Source organism: Haliotis rufescens, unplaced genomic scaffold, assembly GCF_023055435.1.
Source record: "Haliotis rufescens isolate VD_foot unplaced genomic scaffold, xgHalRufe1.0.p SCAF_1, whole genome shotgun sequence".
Classification (NCBI taxonomy): domain Eukaryota; kingdom Metazoa; phylum Mollusca; class Gastropoda; order Lepetellida; family Haliotidae; genus Haliotis; species Haliotis rufescens.
Window position 1 is genome coordinate 67,388,184 of NW_025963779.1, and position 20,226 is coordinate 67,408,409.

Below are 20,226 nucleotides of genomic sequence, written 5' to 3' on the forward strand. Positions count from 1 at the left end.
TTTTAAACCTTTATTGTACTACTTTCCATATCGTTGCCCAGTCGGTTAGATAGATAGTTGATACCTTTGGAAGTGTGTGCCCTTAAATTGCATGGAATGATAATGATAATATAAAAAAAAAATATACTAACAACAACAGATACCTTTGCCTAGATTTCAGCCCAAGCTACATGTACAATACACTGTAGTTAAAGGCCTTATAGCCAATAGCTTATAAACTTTATAAAATGGAAAACATATTCAGAATCTGTAAGTCAATAACATATGACGTTGTTTCACTTTAAAGACCAAACATATCCATGAGAAGAACTTCAACATCAGGTCTAAACAATGACCAAAGATTACACTCCTTCTGGAAAGAAATTGCTTACTGTGTGCAAACCTTGGTTATTTAGAGATGAAATAATGTTTGATGACAAATAATATTCCCAGAACAGAAGGAAGACATTCGCAGAGCAACAACACCAAGGCCAAGGACTTTAAGATATTGATTACAGCAAAAAGTCAGTGTGTTCATACGACACAGTAAATGATGATATCCTCAAGGAGATGCCGTAAAGAATACTACCGTTGTCATCATGTCACCAGCATCATAGGATTGTTAAACAATATTACAGTTTTCAGACGTAGCCACGTCATAAATGCTACACCAGAGTGAGTGAGCGAGTCGGATTTAACGCCGCTTTTAACAGTATTCGAGTTATATCACGACGTGTCAGCTTGATGTGGGCGGAAAGCCCGAAGGGATGCAGGTCTCAGACGTTTATCACTTTGACGAAGCCCACGAGCACGGGTATGGTGCTGACAAATCTAGAAACATAATCGGGGCGAACCGGGATGCGAACCCACGATCGTATGTTTCTACGCAACTCTGGCAACACCAGAACTATGTTTGACATATTGTAACCAAAGAGAGAAAAAAAGATTTGCAATTGGTATTCTTCGTGACAAACACACCTACCACGAGGTGACCCGAGTAACCCTGGTAAGACATGCCATTGATCTCGGTGTCAAATGGTGAACGTTAACCACAGTTTCACTTGTGTAGGTTTTAAATCTTTGTTCATTAACATCTTTACTGTTTGTCTGTATGATAATGCCGAGGCCTCTTCCTAATCCTGAGCGAACATCATCATGTAGTGTATGTGATCTTGATGAACGTGGCTTACAGACGCTACAATCCCTGTCTAGATTCTCAGTGCCACCCACATCCGTGATATAGTTTCAAAATGGCGGCTTACTACTTCCGTGTGGCAATAAAACGTGTTTAATTACCGCTAGATAACTTGCTTCGTGTTTGCCACACGGTCTACATCAAACTGAGACACAAAGAGATTAGCTTGAGGCAGACAACGACAAACATGTAGTATTTCAGCTCAAATAAGATCGTGGTCAGCACCGCCAATAGAGACGGCGTGTGCTTGGTTGGGACTAATCTGGTTGATACAGGTCCTACAGAGGACTATGTAAAACACGTATATGCAACAAGAAACGCCAGACATTCAGAGATTGACTTTGTTGAATGTGTGGAGGGGAGATATGTTAAGACTATTTTTCAAGTCAGATTAAAAAAGTGCCTTGACAAGCCGAACAAAAATCACCGGAAATGTTCAATCGAGGACAAGTCTCAACCTAAGCATTTGTGGATAACCTTCTTTCATATACGAGATAAACCTTGCATTCAATCTTCATACATGGTAGGTAGGCCCTTACATAATTATGCAACCTTTTTCTGAATAAACGGTAGATTCCAGTGATGTTTGCATTTTGACACAAGGGAACAGCAAGAGAAGCTGTTACAAAGCGTCGACTTATGAGAGTCTTCTTCGTTGTTTTTGAGACTCTCACATATATCCTGGCCTCATATAATCTATGTCATGGTATTGGACATAAAGGGCATTAAGGAAAAGGTTGTGAACATATCTGAAAAGGGGAGGTTAAGAAAGAGGACAACTCAGTTGAGATATTTGGATTCAGTTCGTCTCGTACATTTCGAGCGAACAACTTTCGGAAAGGACACGCAATCAATTCAGCCCCTGGTGGGTCATTCGGACAATGGGATGACTTTGGGCCAATTGCCACATTGATCAGTCGGTAGCAAATGTTCCTAAACCAATGAATGAAGAAGTCACTACGTCTTCTGTGACTGAGTGAGTATATTTTGACGCCGTTCTATCACTCGTCCAGACATTACAGCGGGGACACCACGAATATATTTTCTTTACACGATGTGCTAATGGCAGGTATCGAAACGGTGCCTATTATGTGATTACTTTAAAGGAACCAATCAGAAATAGATAGATGTTCTTAGAGAACGGTAATAAGTGAAAGAAGACACCAAAACATGTAAATCTTCACATGACTAATTGCACGATTGCATAACTCGGACACAAACGTATGATTATATTACAATATATACTGAACAACAAAAGTTCCTGTGACATTGAATAAGATTTAATACAAAGTTATGTTTTTTTACCAAATCTGAAACAGTTTCGGTTTGCAACAGATAAAAGACTCCTGTTAGTGTTCAAATGGTTTAAATTGCCATACTGACTTCAGAAAATGCGTGATTTCATAAAAAACACACATGAACATGCCAAAATGTCAATTTACAAATCAATAGCGTGTGTGTCCACCTCTGGTTGCGATGCAAGCAACACATCTTCGTCTCATGGAATGGACCAGGCGTCGCACAAAGTCCTGTAGGATATCTGTCCATATCTGCTGGAGCATGTTTCGAAGTTCCTGGAGTGTCTGTGGAACGCGTGGTTGACGTCGAAGGCGCCGATCCATCTCATCCCACATGTGCTCGATTGGTGAGAAATCAGGGGAGCGAGCCGGCCAGGGAATGACATTCACGTTGTTTTGTTGAAGAGAATCCTTAACAAGTCGAGCAATATGAGGCCCGGCGTTGTCATGTTAAAAGGTAATGCCTGGGCCATGACGACGCAAAAACGGTAGAACAACAGGGACGATGATCTCGTCGCGGTAACGCTGTTCATTGAGATTTCCCTCTACCACTATCAAACGGGTCCTCTGTCTTGCTGTAATCCCACCCCGTACCATAACGCTACCGCCCCCGAACCGATCTTCTTCCATGACACAATGATTGACGTAACGTTCACGTCGACGTCGGGACCCTCGAATCCGTCCATCGTTGTGGCTGAGGTGAAAACGAGACTCGTCAATAAATAGAACTTTTCCCCACTGCATGGCCGTCCAGCGTAGACGCTGTCTGCACAACTGTAGACGTGCTTGACGGTGGTTTCCTGTCAAAATGGGACGTCTGGCGGGTCTTCTGGCGACAGTCCCTGCACATCTGAGGCGACGACGTAGGGTTTGTGAAGATATTCGTCGAAGGCCAGGGATGTATCTTGCAGTCACTGTTGCTGTCTGGAATCGATTTCGTAGGTGTGTTGTTCGAAACCAGTTGTCTTGTCGATTATTGGTTACGCGTGGCCTGTCACTCCGAGGATGGTCTCTGACTGCATTCGTCTGTTGCCTACGTTGCCATAAACACCAAATGGTGTTTCTGTGGACGTTAAATTGCCTTGCAACGTCACATTGACTCGATCCTGCTTCAAGCATACAAATGGCTCGCAGACGCTCATTTTCGGACAGGCGTGGCATTTCGTAATGTTGAATAATTGCGTAATTTTGTTGTTTTCCTGAGTGGTTGTTGTCAGCATGATGCTAAACAATGCATATGGAATCCCGTTAACGCACATGTTTTTATACCCATTCTTGGGTAGTGAAATGCATGGGGCTTGCATAAAAGTGAACTATTGCATGGAATGCATGCTTTTCTGTAGCAATTGCGTTTTTGTGACTTGATTCCATACATGTACTACAATATTGAAAACCAAACTTTACTTGTTTGAAAAATACACTAAAATATTGGTGTCACAGGAACTTTTGTTGTTGAGTATAGCTAAAACAATCAGCTGGTGTATTCAAAACACAAGGAATTTAAACGGCATGTATCTGATAACTGGATCACTAATGCTCTAAATAACATGCTTCATACGGTAAAATGCATTTATCTGTGTATTGTGAAAGACAACATTAAATCATGTTCTCTATGAAATGTAACCCTCTAACAGAAATGTATGTCAAATGTCAAATATTACTACTCCATGTATTGAATCGATTTATTCAGAACAACAAGAAACAAAGGCAAGGCACTGCGAAAAAAAAAGAAAATATTTTTTTAATAACTACATGTATATATAATGTTCGCGTATACATGTCCAGCAACGCTCCTAGAAATATTTACATATGTCAATTACCTCATTTGGACAGATGGTGAACTGCTGATGTAAGAACAATGTATGTTCCCCCAGGATAGGGTAATACCATATGAAGTGAGGAAGCAGCAGAATTATTTTAACGTAGAAAAACGACAACTGTCATTGTCTTATACAAATAAGTCATTAAATAATCGAATCGTGTTCTGTATTTAAATATGAGCATGCCACTTAGTAAACAAAAACAGATGGGTTTCGTCAGAAATTGAATGCAGGATACTATATCTTCTACTGTAAACTGCGGTTATAACGAACTCGAAGGGACCACTAATTCTAGTTCGTTATAACCGTAGTTCGTTATAAGCATATATACTGAACCGCAAAAGAAACGTCACCATGGATAGATATATGAGAAACCTTATTTGTCCAAACACTGTAAACATACTTTGAGACATATTAAAAAGATGAAACTTGGCAAAACTGATCATCAAGGTTGAAATTAAAGTGTCAAATGTTGTCTAAGTGAAACACAACACTAGTCTCTAAGAAAATGGCATCACAGGTCAGTATCTCGTGCATCCGCCATGTGCATTGATGACTGCCGTGCAACGTCGATACATGGAATGGATGAGGCGGTTGATGAAGAACTTGAGCCCAAACTCTGAGGAACGCCTGACGCAGTTCAGCTGCAGTTGTCGGCCTTGGCCGGACGTCATTCAGCCGTCTTTGAATCTCGTTCCTCAGGTGCTCAATGGGATTTAAATCGGGAGTGGGGGCAGGCCACTGCATGGTTCTGATGCCTTTCTGCTTGAAGAAGTCGCTTATTGCTCTCGCAGCGTGGGCACGGGCGTTATCATGCTGAAACTCGTGGTTGCGGCGACGTGCCAAATGAGGTATGGCGTGTGGTCCCAATACTTGATCAATGTACCGAGCTCCTGTGACACCATTGCCTCTCCCTGGACCGATGTTCTGGAAGACCACAGGGCCGACCCTCTGTGCAAGACCAATTCCACCCCACACCATGATGCTCGGACCACCCCACGAGTCTCTATCAACAACACAAGCATCCGAATAACGTTCCCCTCGGCGTCGCCAGACTCTCTCTCTCTCTTTCTCTCTCTCTCTCTCTCTCTCTCTCTCTGCCATCTGCGGTTGAGATACAGTAACGGCTCTCGTCTGAGAAGAGGACTCTTCTCCACTGCTGGTGGCGCCAATGCTGCTGCTGTGTTGCCCACTGAAGATGATCCCGGCGATGATGTGGTATCAGAATGGGTCCTCGGTGTGGCCTGTGACAGTAGAGGTGTCTGCTCGTCAATCGTCGACGCACAGTGTCCGATCTAATGTGTCGCTGGTGTGTCCCCACGGTCTGTCGAGCAGTTTCAGTAACAAAGCAATCTTGAAGATGCTGTCGCACAATCTGACGATCCTGACATTGGGTGGTCACCCTTGGTCTTCCACTACGTGGTCGGTCATCTGTGGTGTTGGTGGTCTGGTATCGTTGCTGGAGCCTCTATATAGTCCTTACGTGGACCTGAAATGAATTGGCCACTTGCCGGGCGGTTTGTCCAGCTTGCAATCGTCCATTTTGCGATTTACACGGAACTCACGTGCATCGGGTTACCATGGCCGTTGCCGTGATGCGTTTGGGCGATTGGTTTTATTGTCATCTGCTTTGTTTTTTATCATCAAATTTCATTTTTCCGGACAAGGTAAAGTAAAATTTTAGAAACTTTGACAAAATTACCCAGATATTTAAATAACAACTTTTCATGCAATGTTACTTAAGGTGACGTTTCTTTTGCGGTTCAGTATATATAGCATATATACAGCAAATAGTCAAGACCCAGAAAAACAGTTCGTTTTATCCGTCAGTTCGTTATAAGCGTGTTCGCTATAAACATAATTTACAGTAATAGCTATTTCATATTTAAATATGTGTATGTGCATATATTTGCAAAGGGTAAACTTAGAGAAGGTAGTTTTGTCTCCCAAAAGACGTATAACTTCCGTATAAATCATCATTGATCCTGATAACGTCTCCACAAACAATAAAGGGTATGACCAAAGGGTCAACGAAGAAACGATTCGTCTATATGCCTGCATGTGAGGGATCCGATTGTGCTATGATAAGCGTAGGACAACACCATGCCTTGTGTCCAGGGACACCGTCAAGAACAACGTCATCCTGGTCACTTATGTCCAAGCCGGATGTCATTAACCTGGTCATCGAGGGCAAGGTATTTCTGATGAGATTCTCTTCGCTTTATTAAACCTGTTTGATCACATTTCAGCCCCGTGTCCAACAACAGGCCGGGTGATAACGCGCTCGTTCGATTGCAGAATCCGGTGTCTCCAGGACTGATCATTTGATTTGGTTATTCAGCCTGCTAGTTACCAGTTAACCCCTTCACCCCTATCCGTCCCAATCTAATCAAATGACAACTCTATACCTGGCTCTTGTCGACATACGAGAGAGAAATAATGAACTTAATTTCTTGCTTGTCTATATGATATTCCAGAAGCGTGTTAGCTATCTTGAACTATTTGACATATAAGGACACCTAGGTTATTTACATCTCTGAATGTGAAAGAAGATCCAATTCAAGGTGAAACTTGAGTGTTGGTCTGTGGCAAGTGAAATATAGGGTAATTCGTATTGATAGGTCGTGTACATAGTCAGCGTCAGTGGTGGTAAGTCAGATCAGTCATAAACGAATGCAACAGTTTGTTTTACGTCTTTAACAAGGGCTTCGGTTTCATTAAGTTCGATATGTAAATAGAGTAAACTAACTGTTAGGATAACAGTACTATATTTTAACAGGCAAGAGACGTATTATCAAGTTTGGACGATATAATATTGATTACAATTTACTCGTCATGTTGTTATCTAGTTCAGTCTATCAATTAGTGGTTATATTAATTACACGCTCCAAGGGCCGCATTTCTAATAGGGTACCAATGATACCAATGTTAATCACAACACTGTGAATAGAAAACCATCCCCTTAAATTGTAGCCGACGGCCGGAATGGAGGGTAGATTGGTACACAGAAAAATATATGTCATATTTAAATGATGATGCTGTCTGTCTAGAAGGACAGACACGTTGTATCCCGAGACATGACATTGAGGCAAGTCAAATTGGGATTCTTCTTCTAATATTATGATAATCTCGTCAGGAAACAATATACATCTTTGCATATTTCAAGTCGGTTTAATCATTGTTATTAACAATTGCATTTATCAAGAATAAGGTTATGTATGTACACCTACTTTCGCACTAGCTGTTTGGAGACGAAGGGGTTTTCGTCGAAATACGATAGCGTTATAGACGAGGGGAGACAACTCCATTTTACGCGCAGTTGGTGCCTCATTTGAGTTATAATCTTCATGAAAATGTTGTAAAGCAAATATACTGGCTAAACTGGTTTGACAAAAACCACCCTCACGTTCCTCCTCCTACTGTCGCTATAGTTTCCGGAGGACCACTTGAACAAAGTTTATGATAGATTTTAACTATTATTGAACAAGAGCTCCTTTACAAGACTTATACTTAATATTCATATTTTATTATCATACTGATAACATCTGACACTTCACGCCGCAGTATTCTGACAGGGAGACAGACAGACTACGCTGTGATACAATACATAATCTTACCTGTTCAGCTTGTTTCAACACTTGAACTTTTGAAAGAAATAAGGCTATGTTAAATAATACTTCTGTTTCGTTGGTCTGTAGCAGCTTTTAAAATCTGTCCCTTGTTGGAATTTCATAATAAATGTTTGATATAGTTCTTTCTGAGTTGTTGATGTTGATGTATATACAAGATTTGTCATTCCTTATGCTCTTAAAACCAAATCATTCGAGTGTTCTTTTGGGGTTTGAGAAATCGCTTACAGAAGAACGCGTGAACAGTTTCTATTATTATGGTGTTCCCCACACCCAGAACGCAGCACACTTTTGGAACATCCGAAACTTGAAAAATACGAACTTGTGTTGATACTGGTCTATACATAATATTGCCTTCCTTGCTTGTGATGCCAGGCAGTTCTGTGCTTTACACCATGATCGCGTATGAGTGAACATTATTTAAGGATTGACTGTGTATTGTTTTCGGTTCATTGAGGTATCAATCGAAAAACCGATGTGCCAACTGTATGAATCAGCGTAGCATTTATAACATTAATAGAAAGTATTAAAATGTCTTTGGCAAAGTGTTGAAATCACACGCTCCGTAATTCGCTTCCAGTTTGACGTACGGTCTTAATCATGAACCCCTCTTAGAATTTGGAATACACTGTAAATCAACGTGCTCATTTACAATCGTGAAATATTGTTTCTTGTCTCCAAGTCCTTTTATGCCCCTAAAAGTACTTAAAAGATATTGACCCATTCATTGACATATATTTTGAAAGTTTTCACTCTGTACAGTAAAGTATAGTTCATCAATTAGTTCAAATACCCCCTTAATCCCATATTGTCTTACTAATCACCACGCTCGGGTGTAGTTGTACCTATAACAATAGATGCTGGACGACCCCCAATAACAAGGTAGACACAATTTTATGGATAACTACTTCTTTAATACTGTAAAAAGCGACGTTTTTTTGTATAGATCCTTATGCCGTTGTCAAGCAAGACGGAATAGGGGATATAGTACAGAATATATATAGTAGGTGGAGGATTAACAGTAACAACAATTGCATATATGAGTGGGATAACATAGGTAAGGTGTTGACAACAAAGGATAATGCCGTCACAACACGATGGACAGAGAACACAGAGGTGGAAGCCAATTGGACATGAAGCCAATTAAACAGGATACGTGATTATTGCTTGATAAGTTCATAGTAGGCGGATGGGATGAAATAACCTTGATCTCCGTTGATTGATGGTTTGTGGCGGCGAAAGTGGATTGCTTCTGTTAGTTTCCTTTGGGTGAAATCATTGAGGTTGTTGGTGAGGATTTGGACGTTGTTCCAGTTGATGTTGTGATTAGGACAGTTGCTGATGTGGTCCGAGATGGCTGATTTACTGTCGGATTTAATGGTGGAGGTTTTGTGCTCTTGATTCTGGTGTTGATTCGGCGGGATGTTTCACCTACATGTACGTAAGATTATCCACAGTTGCAGTCAATTTTGTTAACTACACCTTTAGGCTCTTGGGGTTTGGTTGTGTTCCTGCTGTTGGCTCTTAGCAGGGTCTTGTGGGAGTTGGAGCTGGTGAAGTGGGTGTCGATGTTGGCTTGCTGTTTGAGGAAGCGGCTGATGATGTGGGAGGCTTTTCCTATGAACGGGTTTGTCGACGAGATATGGTGGATAATTGTTGAGGTGGGTGAAGACTTGGCCCAGGTGTTCGATCTCAGGTTTGGGGTCAGCAGAAGAAAGGTTGATGGCTCGTTTGGTAGAGGTGGTTCTAAGGGGGTGGTTAGAGTTGAAGTGGATATACTGGTCAGTGTGGATGGGCTCCCGGTAGACACTGGTTTTAATTCTGTTTGTTGGGCTTCTGGAGACGAGGACATCTAGGAAGGGTAGTTGGTTGTCCTTTTCTATTTCGATGGTGAAAGGTACTCGGGGGTGTTAAGATGTTGTAGTAGCAGGGTTGGGTTTTGGTCTTGTTTTAGGTTGACAAAGGTGTCGTCAACTTTCCTGTACCAGCAAATAGGTTGGACGGGTGATGTGGTGAGGGCTTGCTGTTCGAAGTAGGTCACGTAGATTTCAGTTAGGATAGAAGAGAGTGGGGATCCCATGTGTTGGCCGTGTATCTTTTGATAGTACTCGTCGCCCCAGGTGAAGTATGTAGAGGAGATACAGGCGGTGGTGAGGGCGATGATAGATTCAGTGGATAGGCTGGTTTCAAGAGGAGTTTCAGTGATGCGGCGGCGGCGAATTTGCAGAGTGTCATCTATGGGTACGTTGGTGAAGAGGTCTACAAAGTCGTAACTGATGATCTGATCTGGATCGGTGATGTTCTTGAGTTTGGAGCAGAAGTCCGAGGAGTCAGAGATGAAGGAGTCAGCTGTTTTTCCTAAGGGATTCTGGTTAATTGTTGGGCTGTTTTGTAGAAGACAGTACCTCGGCAACACATAAGTAGACATAATCTAAACAAGGCTCTCACTCTAGAAGCAATTCTAAACCCACAAAATAAACTAGAAAACTTCAAGGCCTTAGGCGTATTCTTAATCAAAACGGAACTAATAAAACGCAACTAAAAACTCAATTACCTACCAAATCAAAATCACATAAACAAACAAACATCCACAATACCCAGCTCCCTTAGTTCTCCTCCCCAAACCCATCGGCATCTATTCCAAATCTCAAAATTCCCAAATTCTATATAAGCAACCCCTAAAGCCCACTCTTGGGTTGCACAGACCACTTTCGCCCCTTTCGGAAACACATTAAATGGCCTGGCCGGGCCCGTGTGCGAAATACGCATCAGTCGGAAAGCGCACGTTAAATCTCCAAAGTAAGTAAGTAAGTAAGTGAGGGTTCGTGTGCATTTTGATGGTGGCTCTGGCATAGGGTGGTTTGGGGTGATTGGCGGAGAGTTGGTGGTGAAGAACTTGGCTAATTTCAAAGTTGTCTTTTAGTTGTTTGAGGAGAGCTTGTTGGCGATTGGGTCCTTCTTGATCTTGGACTAGGTGGTAGGGTCTTGGAGGATGTTGTTCACTAGCTCATGGAAGTGGTCAGTGTCCATGATGACTCTGGCCTTGACTTTGTCAGCAGGGGCAATCTTGATGGTGTTGTCACCTCTGTGTTGTTTAATGGCTTCAGTCTCAGCTCTGGTGAGGTTAGGGGTTTGTGATTTGGTTTTAGCAAGAATGTCACAGATCTTGTTGATTTGGTTGGCCTTGGTCTTCGTGTGCAGTTTGTTCTTGGCCTGGATCTGGGCAGTGCGCCGTGAGGAGAAGGTGTCTGATTTGAGCGTAGTGTTGAGCTGGTTGATATGGCCGCCCAATCAACACCAGAATCAAAGAGCACAAAACCTCCACCATTAAATCCGACAGTAAATCAGCAATCTCGGACCATATCAGCAACTGTCCTAATCACAACATCAACTTGGACAACGTCCAAATCCTCTCCCACAACCTCCATGGTTTCACTTAAAGAAAACTAACAGAAGCAATCCACATTCGCCGCCACAAACCATCAATCAACGGAGATCAAGCCTACTTCATTCCATCCGCCTACTATAAACTTATCAAGCAATAATCACGTATCCTGTTTAATTGGCTTCATGTCCCATTGGCTTCCACCTCTGTGTTCTCTGTCCATCGTGTTGTGACAGTATTATCCCCTTGTTGTCAACACCTTACCTATGTTATCCCACCCATATATGCAATTGTTACTGTTAATCCACCACCTACTAAATATATTCTGTACTATATCCCTCATTCAGTCTTAATTGACAACGGTATAAGGATCTATACCGAAACGTCGCTTTTTAAAGTATTTAAGAAGTTGTTTTCCATAAAATTGTGTCTACCTTGTCATCCGTCAACTTCTAAGTAATGGCTATCAACAATTTGACCCCCAATAAACCACCATGTAGACTGGGCGCCGGCCCGATCGCTGAATTTGCGCAGCGCTTCAAACACCGGCCTCTGATGTGGTGGAGTTGTGGAGTGTGGTAGTCTGCTTTTGTGTTGACTGTTCTCTATCTGAGTGTTGTGTCCGTGTGTGTGTGTTGCTTGTATTGTCTTAATATTGCCTTATTCTGCCTGTATGTTGACTGTACTATATGTTTTGACTGCCCGTGTGTTTTTTGGTATGCTGTAAGTGTGTTTATGTGTATTGAGTGTGTTTGCATACGGGTGTACAACTGTTAATGTGTCTGCTGTCTGTCGTTTGTCTGTTGCCTGTGTGTGTTGTCTGTTGTATATCTGTATGTTTTGACTGTAAGCTGTGTGTTTACTTCAGACAATGTGTTTCATATGTGTGAACCATTGTTTTCTGTTTGACTGTACATGTTGGCTATTGTTTGTTGATTGCGATTTGTACATGTTTGTTGACTTCTTTGGGAAGTGTTGGCTTGTGTTTGTATGTTGACGGATGCCTCCCCTCTTCTTTCTCTCTCTCTTTCTTTCTCTCTCTCTCTCTCTTTCTTTCTCTCTCTCTCTCTCTGTCTCTCTGTGCTGTCTGTGTTGAGGCTGGTGTCGGTATGTGTGACTGTTGTCTGTGTGTAATGCATGTCTGTTAATGATGTATGTCTGCCTGATGGTTTTGTGGGTTCACTGTTGCCTGTTTGTGTGTGATGGCTGTTACCTTTCTATGTGTTATATTTAGGTCCATGATATTTTTACAAATATAACATAAAACATATCCAAGAGATTTAAACTGTGTTTATTTTACAAAATATTGTCAAGATTGTAAAAGACGCCTCAGCTCTGTTATACTCAGCAGCATATACAAAGCATAGGAGAGGCAACACGACAGGTAATAAGACGAGAACACAAGGGCAACAGAAAGAATACCACACAGAGGATAACGAAAGTGTGTTTCATCATTCTCATAGTGTGATCATTTCCCCGTCAGTGTTGGTCCAAACCAACTACATACATTCGCAGGTCAGTGATCTGAATGTGAGGACATTGTTTGGAAATACATAAGTCCGGTCCAAAAAACGTCCTATTTACAGGATTTTATGGAATATGCAATTTAACCCTAGGGTTTCATATGCAAACACCACAGAGACTGCAGCAAAGATATATTGATCCTGACTCTTTGATATTTAAAAATGGCCGTTTGAACTTCTTTCCTAATCAATGGATATAGAAATCGTTTGGTTCCATAAAGTCAACAATGTCGTTTTTATGATCATAAATGGGAATTTGTTTTTAAGCAAGTTCGCTTTATCTATTTCCTGCGATCTACAGCATCGATTCGAAATCACGCAAATCTAAATATTTAAGAATCTTGATGTAGTCAATAGAACCGTTCAATATCTGCATTAATAAATCTGCAAAACGTATACACGTGTGCAGTAACAGTGTAATTGATTTAAAACGGTTTTACTTCAACATGCTACTGATGATTGTATCTGAAGTATAATCATAATTATTGATTGCCCAATCAATGTAGCGACGTGTGTTCAGGGAGAAAGATCATACAATTATCAATAAAAGATGTGGTAACGAAATGTAACAAAGATTAAATAAGCATACAAGTGACATGCAAGTGTTCAGCACAATATATATTACATGCCGAAAACTGAAACAGATATATAGTATAAAACAAACTATTTTATCCGAAGTAAACATATTCGTTGAAACGAATAAACAATTGACAAGAACAGACATGATCTGTCATGTTCGAAACACACCGGTCACAGCATGAAGAGTAATACTACTCGCTGTCATCCTAATGGTGTATAATACAATGGACACTTTAATCTTTTGTAATATGGTTATTATCTATATTCATACAAAACAATTGAAATAACGTTTCCTGTTGCAAAGTCCGTATGTGCACTATCCAACAGTGAGTGTGTGCGAATATAGGGTATTTAAAACACATGGTGTAAACAACAATCAATCACCTGTTCTAAAAAAACAGTTCCTGTACAAGACACACGTAGAATCGTATCTCTGTGTAGCTCTAAATACCGGGTCCTATTCACAGCGTATCTCAAGCAGGGCACATGCGCATTAATTCTTTAAAAGAAAATACATATCAATTATAACATCATCTTTAGATTATCAATGTACTAAATATTAGCCATTCCAGGGACCATATGTTCAGACAACCCCATTCCAGCTGACAGTATGGTTTTAGCCTTGAGAAAGGGCCAATTTGTTTGTATTAATCATCATAATTATACTTGATTGCACTCTCCCAGTTCAACGTGCTTCATCAGTTGTTAATAGTTGCATGGAATATACTGTTTTAGTGTGTACAGGTGAGAAATAAATATACATGTTTTAGAGGTTGATGACAGTTAACAATTGCATGGGAAGCATGTTGCCATTATGTACATTGCAGTGTGTGTGTGTGTGTGTGTGTGTGTGTGTGTGTGTGTGTGTGTGTGTGTGTGTGTGTGTGTGTGTGTGTGTGTGTGTGTGTGTGTGTGTGTGTGTGTGTGTGTGCATATTGCTTGGCGAAGTGTACACCGTCTATAGCAGCGTGAAGGATATAGTACCGGTATTGATCATGCTATACTTTGTGCCGAATGATGTATTGATCTTCCAGACCTCCACAGATGTCGACACAACTATATAAAGATGGCGCGCGCAGATATTTCATTCCTTGGTCGATTTCTTTCACAGATGTGTACGAAAATATATATATTCATGTACAAACTAATTACGTCAATATATGATTCTAGGGTTACTTAACTTAAATAAAATTATTTATCAAATTATGTTACATATATTTACTGATGGTACTTGTATGACCTGCTATAGTACCTTCAAATTGTATTATAGTATGCTCAAATGCCACACGCTCTTACAATATCTCAAATGTTGTTACAAACATCACCTTTTCTGTTATTGATATGAACTGTTCAGTCACATACTCCAAATACTGTTCGACTATATCAAACGTTTCATTCCTCGTATTGATGCTCTTCGATCGGGAGACGATTATAAAGACGGTGGAACTTTTGTTCATGATAATCACGTGCAAGATTCAGCAAATAGTATAGTTTGTAATGTTTGTACAGTTTGGGTTGATGCAACATGAATACTATTTGTTATGGAAGGATTATTCTTGTTATTGTTATTATTAATCTGCTTCTGCTTCCAACAATTCAAATCATCATTCATGTATGATGTTCATTAATCATGAAGCCTATACACATACATCACATATTTTCAGTACATATGTACATTAAGTGCACCATGTATGCATATTAACAAGCTTGTCTATATCAGCTCACAGCTCCATGTAAAATGTGTCTTTAAGTGCTCCACGGGCATCAAATGTGGTAATCATTATAAAAGTCTTTGGTGTCATAAATTGTGAATTCTTCAAGTTCATCGTTGTTGATCGAGCGTTTTTGCAGTGGTCACGCGCCCTTGTGTATATAATGACATCCGGTTTCCTGAAAAGGATTTTTTCTTTCCTTTTTACCAAGTGGAAGGGGAATAATGCCAAGGCCCAATGTTAAAAAGGGACGACCTTTACACATATCCTTTCTCAAAGTGTACATTCCTGCAAACAAACATATCCTGCAGCCCTGCTGTCCTTGAAGCAACCGAAGCGCTCATAGAATGTCTTAACCCAACAGTACCTGTGTAATCAGTCGTATGCACGCATCACATCCAACCACATGTAAATAGCACTGTCAAAAATTGTTTCGCGGGAGAGACACTGGTATCTCACACAGGGTCTATGGACTAATTAACTCATCCCCATCACTTCAGTCCTATCTGTAATACCTCATATGGTACAGTACATGACAGATGAGTTCGGATTATTATTAATTTGACGAAGAGGATAATACACTTCGTTGAGGAAGCTACACGTTTTCATATTGGCTGGTTCATGTTGTACTTAAGCTCCACCTTAAGCTAGAAGATGCGGGGCGGATCCCAGGATTCCGGCAGTGGACCCTACAGTTAGACTGACACAGATAATGAAGCAGAGTCTGTCAATAACCATAGCAGCGAACTTCCACTCGTTCTTGATGTCTGTCTCTTCTTCATCTTTCTTTATCTTCAAGGTGATCTTCTTCAACTCCTTCAGAATGGAAATAATGTCGTGCCTGACGCCGGTTAACTGAACAGCGTCGTCCACCTTGATGGGCAGGCCGTTGCTGTGCACCAATCTGATGTCATCATCCATTTCGAGAACATTGGCCATGAGAGACTTGGATTTCTCCTCCAGTTTGACGTCGTACAGACGGGAACGTTGCGCCACAACGCGGCGGGATGACAACGGATCTTGGCCCGGTCTGCTCATGCGCAATACCCAGGCAAGCCAGCCGCAGATTAAACTACGGATCTACAAGAAGATGAAATATACTTCATTTTAGTCATGGCAACACAACATAGTTGTACAGAAGGCTATGCCACTAAACATGGTAAAACAGAGAAGCGGAGGGTGTTGGGTCAGCCTCTTTTTTAAACGCATACTAACCATATTGACGTTTAAAAAGCATTATATCATCACTTGGTAATATATTTTAAACAAAAGTAACAATTATTGACTACTATTTGGCCAAGTAAACGCAAATATATCCGTAATTATTAAGCCCCTTCCCCTCTTCCCTGTTCCTTAACGCTATATCTGCGCTTGGCATTTAAAGATTGTTTTTACAAAAAAAATTAAACAATCTTTATAATTACTAAACTGCTTCGGATTAGTGTTGGGATCAGTCACATGGGCGGTATGAATCAATATAGGATACCACACACACACAAACTTTGTAATTACAACCAGATATACTTCCTGGTATCTATGACATTATGCTGAACGTGAGGGAGAACGTCATGACATAGGGTATCAGAATATAACAGCTCGAGTTTTGTTGAAGTGCGAGAACACATATTTGTGTTTTTCTCCGGTAATCAAAGTACTAATTGTTTGATAGGTGACAGATGACAAAGTAAACAATTCATGGACAACAACTTCTTTAAAGACAAGTTTCGGTATAGATCCTCAATCACAACATCAACTGGGAAAACGTCCAGATCCTCTCCAATAACCTCCATGATTTCACTAAAACAACTAACAGAAGCAGTCCACATCCACCGCCACAGTTGTTATCCATAAATTGTGTCTACTTTATCAAAGTACTATATCAAAAAGAGTCATGTAAATGTTGATCAATGATACTAAGGGCATTTATCAGAATACTCGATTGTCACTCACACATATAGTGCATGAAATACATATTTAATGTATCACTTCATTTATGTATCATTTTTGCTTGGAGTTGAAACGTTTTCTGTGGAATAAAGTGTTGCGTATGATAATATTTCTATAACTAAAACTTCTCATTTTAAGAGTCAGTTTAATTAATAACACATTTGCCATGATATTATTCTACTAATCAGAACACAATCTGTAGATGTCAATCATATGACATGTTTACACATGTGTGGGAGACATTTGATAAATAAGTGCAATATATTTATTCCCTTAACGTCAAAGTCATAGTAGCCACTACAGGGCTATAGTTATATTAACCATTGTCTGGGCATTCAATAAAATCCCTAATTGCAACATTCATAAACGTCTCATTTATTGTGAAATTATATATATTTCATAACCGACAGTTCTTTAGCATGGACACGTTGAAGCACAGTTATGTCCCTTTACACACGCCCCCCTTATTGGGGTTTCAGTGATTGAAAGAGTTTGAGTAGTATTGTATCCACATCACGGAGGACACTAAAACTGTTTGGCTTCACACATTGTACCCTTGTGGGGAATCGATCTGCCTTTGTGTGATGAATCAACGATCTAACTTGTAGGCAACATCTAAAGTGAAGTTGATGTATCAATGATCATGATGTATAAATGCAATAAACATGTGTTTTTTTCTGTCAAAGGTCTGCCTATAAGGTCCCGTTCTTACATTTCCTGTAAATCGGTAACAGGGGTCATTTAAAATCACTGAATGTATTTCCATTTTTTTGAAGAATTCCACCTACCCATCTAGGCATGCTGTGGTTGTCCGAGGACCTGTGGTGGAGGTTGAGCACTATCACAGTGAACAGCACGGACAAGGAACACATGAACATGATGCAAGCGAAATAGATACCTGAAAGGAAACAGAGCATTAATGAACATTGTTATATTAATGGGAGCGTGCGCCGCTATCTGCTTTGAAAAACGTACTTTTAATGGTTGAGCTGTTAAGTCTTCAGGAGTTTTCACTGTGTTTGACTATCTTCATTCACTTACCCGCCCCCCTCCCCCCACAAAGCACACACCACAAAAAAGAGAAGAAAAACACACTGCAAAACAACAACAACAACAACAACAACAACAACAACAAAATACCAACAACAAAAACAAATATTTGAATACACGTAGAAAGACAGTTCTTGGTTAAATTCGAATGACACTATTTGCCACGAAGTTGTTTGCAGAAAAAGTTTAGACTTTAGTTATTAGGCTTCCTCACCGATCAACGGCAGGGCATCTGAGGTCGGCGGCATTGTCTCAGCCACCAGCAGCAGGAACACCATCAGCGACAGCAATATTGTCACACCTTAAACAACATGAAGGTCATTTTTTTTAAAAGTACAGAAAAATATCATTTGCTTATTAGCATCTGAAATGTCATAGCGAGCGGATAATGAAAAATGTATTCAATGACGAAGTCTTGACCCCATGAAAAAATACATTTCTCATTTTCTGGCGCTAAGCTAAAAACACAACTCAATCTTGTATGATTACTTTCCAAACAACTCGTCATAAATTACATGAACATTGGCTTAATACGCTAAATACAAGCAGTTAAAGATGTTATACACGAGAGGTGATACGCGAGACTACCGTTTTCTTTCAATGCACAACCTATCCCATTTACCATGAACCTGCTTCCGGGCGAACACCTGGTGTCATCACTGATTTTCTGTGATCAATCCATATAATTTGGATATTGCCTTTTACACCCAGAATTTGTTTTGGTGGATAATCGAGACTTGTTATTCTCTGAGTTTCTGGTCGCCATCAGGGAGACATTACATAAATGCCCAGCGAAATGTTAAAAAGAGACATTGTATGAACGTATCTTATGAGACCGTCTTTCCGCCTGCATGGAGCCGTCTTCCCGCCTGCATGGAGGCTTAAGGAAAAGCTGAGATATGTGTCTTGCGAGATACACCGGCGACGAATCGAGGCAATAATGACTTACCTGCACATAGACAGTGCACAAGGCGAAGCTAATTTAAAAAGTTCCAACAGATATTTTGATTGTACCCATATGTCTGGATGGGGAGATATTACATGTACCTATCGAGATGTTCGTCCTTTTGTCAAGAAAAGCTTAAATTAACGTAGCCCTCTAGGTCCATTACCTTTTGTCAGGACAAGGTGAAATTCAAGTACCTTTCGAGATTCTCTTACCTTTTGTCAGGAAAGGATTAACTTCACATACCATCTCTAATCTTTTGTCATGACATGTGAAATTCACGTACCTAGCGAGATCTTCTCCCCGGCATCTGGAGGAAGGATAAAGAGAAGCAGAGACATGGAGGAGATGAGGACGCAGGGTATGATGATGTTGAAGCCGTAGTAGAGGGTGCGCCGTCGCATGTGGATGGTGAAGGTGAGGTCGATGTAGAATTCAGGGCAACATTCATACTCCAGGATGTTCCTCCGCACAGGCACACCTAGGGATGACATTGAAGGTCAATACTATGTTACTCCTGCTTCAGTGTAGACCTACACAGGCACACATGGTGATACTATTGAAGGTCAACGATATGTTACTCATGCATCAATGTACATACACAGGCACACCTGGTGATACTATTGAAGGTCAACGATATGTTACTCGTGCATCAATGTACATACAAAGGCACACCTGGTGATACTATTGAAGGTCAACGATATGTTACTCATGCATCAATGTACATACAAAGGCACGCCTTGTGATACTATTGAAGGTCAACGATATGTTAAAAGTGCTTCGGTGTAGTCCTACACAGGCACACCTGGTGATACTACTGAAGGTCAACGATTTGTTACTCGTGCTTCAGTGTAGTCCTACACAGGCACACCTGGTGATACTATTGAAGGTCAACGATTTGTTACTTGTGCTTCAGGGTAGTCCTGCACAGGCACACCTGGTGATACTATTGAAGGTCAATAATATGTTACTCGTGCTTCAGTGTAGTCCTACACAGGCACACCTGGTGATACTATTGAAAGTGTACTCCTTCTGCACATGCACATGTGGGAAAGACATGTGAGTAAATAATGTGTCACTGAATTTCATTAAACTACCTATACACGGACACATCTAGAGATGACATTGAGCGTAAATAATGTGCAACGGTAGGTGTATCGTTT

The 20,226-nt window shown here is 40.7% G+C and overlaps 2 protein-coding genes across 5 annotated transcripts in view; both read right to left on the reverse strand.

Annotated features, from left to right (window-relative positions):
• Positions 1–9,800: 9,800 nt before the first annotated feature.
• LOC124134141 lies at positions 9,801–10,349 on the reverse strand. Its single transcript, XM_046498821.2, has one exon. The coding sequence runs from the start codon at positions 10,347–10,349 to the stop codon at positions 9,801–9,803; it is 549 nt and encodes a 182-aa protein (XP_046354777.2).
• A 2,229-nt stretch (positions 10,350–12,578) lies between these two features.
• Positions 12,579–20,226, reverse strand: part of LOC124134102 (acetylcholine receptor subunit alpha-type acr-16-like) — an 83,107-nt gene continuing 75,459 nt past the window's right edge. For all 4 annotated transcript variants that reach the window (XM_046498752.2, XM_046498753.2, XM_046498751.2 and 1 more), the window contains 4 exons: positions 19,350–19,544; positions 18,332–18,418; positions 17,856–17,965; positions 12,579–16,200 (listed from right to left, as the gene is read on the reverse strand). In XM_046498752.2, the coding sequence (XP_046354708.2) occupies positions 15,763–16,200; positions 17,856–17,965; positions 18,332–18,418; positions 19,350–19,544 (830 nt within the window). In that variant the 3' untranslated portion in view covers positions 12,579–15,762. The remainder of the gene's footprint in view (positions 16,201–17,855; positions 17,966–18,331; positions 18,419–19,349; positions 19,545–20,226) is intronic.